The sequence below is a fragment of the Zerene cesonia genome, chromosome 5, assembly GCF_012273895.1.
Source record: "Zerene cesonia ecotype Mississippi chromosome 5, Zerene_cesonia_1.1, whole genome shotgun sequence".
Classification (NCBI taxonomy): domain Eukaryota; kingdom Metazoa; phylum Arthropoda; class Insecta; order Lepidoptera; family Pieridae; genus Zerene; species Zerene cesonia.
In genome coordinates this window covers 2,382,349-2,383,611 of record NC_052106.1, presented here as the reverse complement: position 1 = coordinate 2,383,611, position 1,263 = coordinate 2,382,349, and the positions used below count along the sequence as shown (strand labels likewise).

At 44.6% G+C, this 1,263-nt stretch overlaps 1 protein-coding gene across 18 annotated transcripts in view; it reads left to right on the top strand.

The window, feature by feature from the left end:
- LOC119840306 (kinesin-like protein unc-104) overlaps positions 1-267 on the top strand; it is a 72,618-nt gene extending 72,351 nt beyond the window's left edge. For all 18 annotated transcript variants that reach the window (XM_038366859.1, XM_038366872.1, XM_038366875.1 and 15 more), the window contains one exon: positions 1-267. In XM_038366859.1, coding sequence (XP_038222787.1) covers positions 1-188 — 188 coding nt within the window. In that variant the 3' untranslated portion in view covers positions 189-267.
- Positions 268-1,263: the final 996 nt, after the last annotated feature.

The following is a 1,263-nucleotide window of genomic DNA, read 5'->3' as shown; positions in this document are numbered from 1 at the left end:
GGGCGCTGGGGGCCCCGCGGGCTCCGCACCCGCCGGGGGCCCCGTCCTGCCCGGGGATAAGGGGCTGCAAACGCTCGCCGCATGAGACACCCTCACAATGGAGTCTATCCTCGTTTTTTAAATGCGTCGCCGACGGTAGGGTCTACGCGCACAGACCGGTCCGCGCCGTGCGCTCCGCTAGATATTGAAACCGGCTCACGCTCAGCGAGCCCGCTTTGGTTCGCTGCGACCGCCGCCTGGGAGAGAGGATCGTAGAATCGCATCATTGGAAAGAGAAAGAGAACTCTTATTTCGGTTTGCGTTGATCGGTTAGGCGCGGCGGTGGTGTCGCTTTTCGCAAGGAAAAGCGACATTGAACTTTCCATTGGAAGGAACCGCGCACGCGTTGAGTTGTCCACTACTCACTACACCTCGAGAGCGCGACCCTCCCGACCCGCACGTGCGGTACCATCGAACGAAAGCGGGGCGTAGAAACGAATTTTCGTGACTGGTTTGGTGGAACGAGGTTACCAAACATTATTTGCTTATTACGAGTAAATGTATTTTTTGTGATTCGTCGACTCCCTGTCCGCGTCCTCCGCGAGGATCTTTTATATCTATCAATTATTTAAAATAAGTTGTATAAATATAGTATAAATTATTTTGGCGCGACGGTGCGCCATACTTGTTGACAGTATTAATTGATTGCATTTAATGCGAGATACGGTCTATTCTATAGTGAATATAGGTGTATATGTTTTATATTGCTTTGGTTGTTTGAGTATCGACGACGAAGTGTGAGTTGGGACCAAACCGGTGCACTGAGACGGGGTACGAGAGCTATTTACAGAGAAAGATTGAGAACAATAATAGTATGTTTAGGGAGGCCTGAGAATGGGCTGGCTTTAATATCTACCGCGGGACGCACATTGTTTTGTAAACTTCGAACTGTATTTGTAATCGATTTTAGACGAATATTGTTAGCGTTATTGTCTTTGCATCGATGTTGTTTACATTTCTCGCCAAATTTTTCTCGTATCGTCTGTCTAATTGAAATCTGTAATTTTGAGATTTTTTATTATTGTATTTAATATATTAATACCTGTAATATTGAAATCTCGTACTCGAATGAATAGTATAGATTTATAATTTATGACGACTTGAAGTTTTTGTAACTTATGGTCGCATATAAACCAGGAAAACAGTTTTGGGTTGCGTTGGGATTATGATAAATTAGGCCGACGATATTAATTGTTGAAGTTTATGTAGATTGTGTTTTCAATA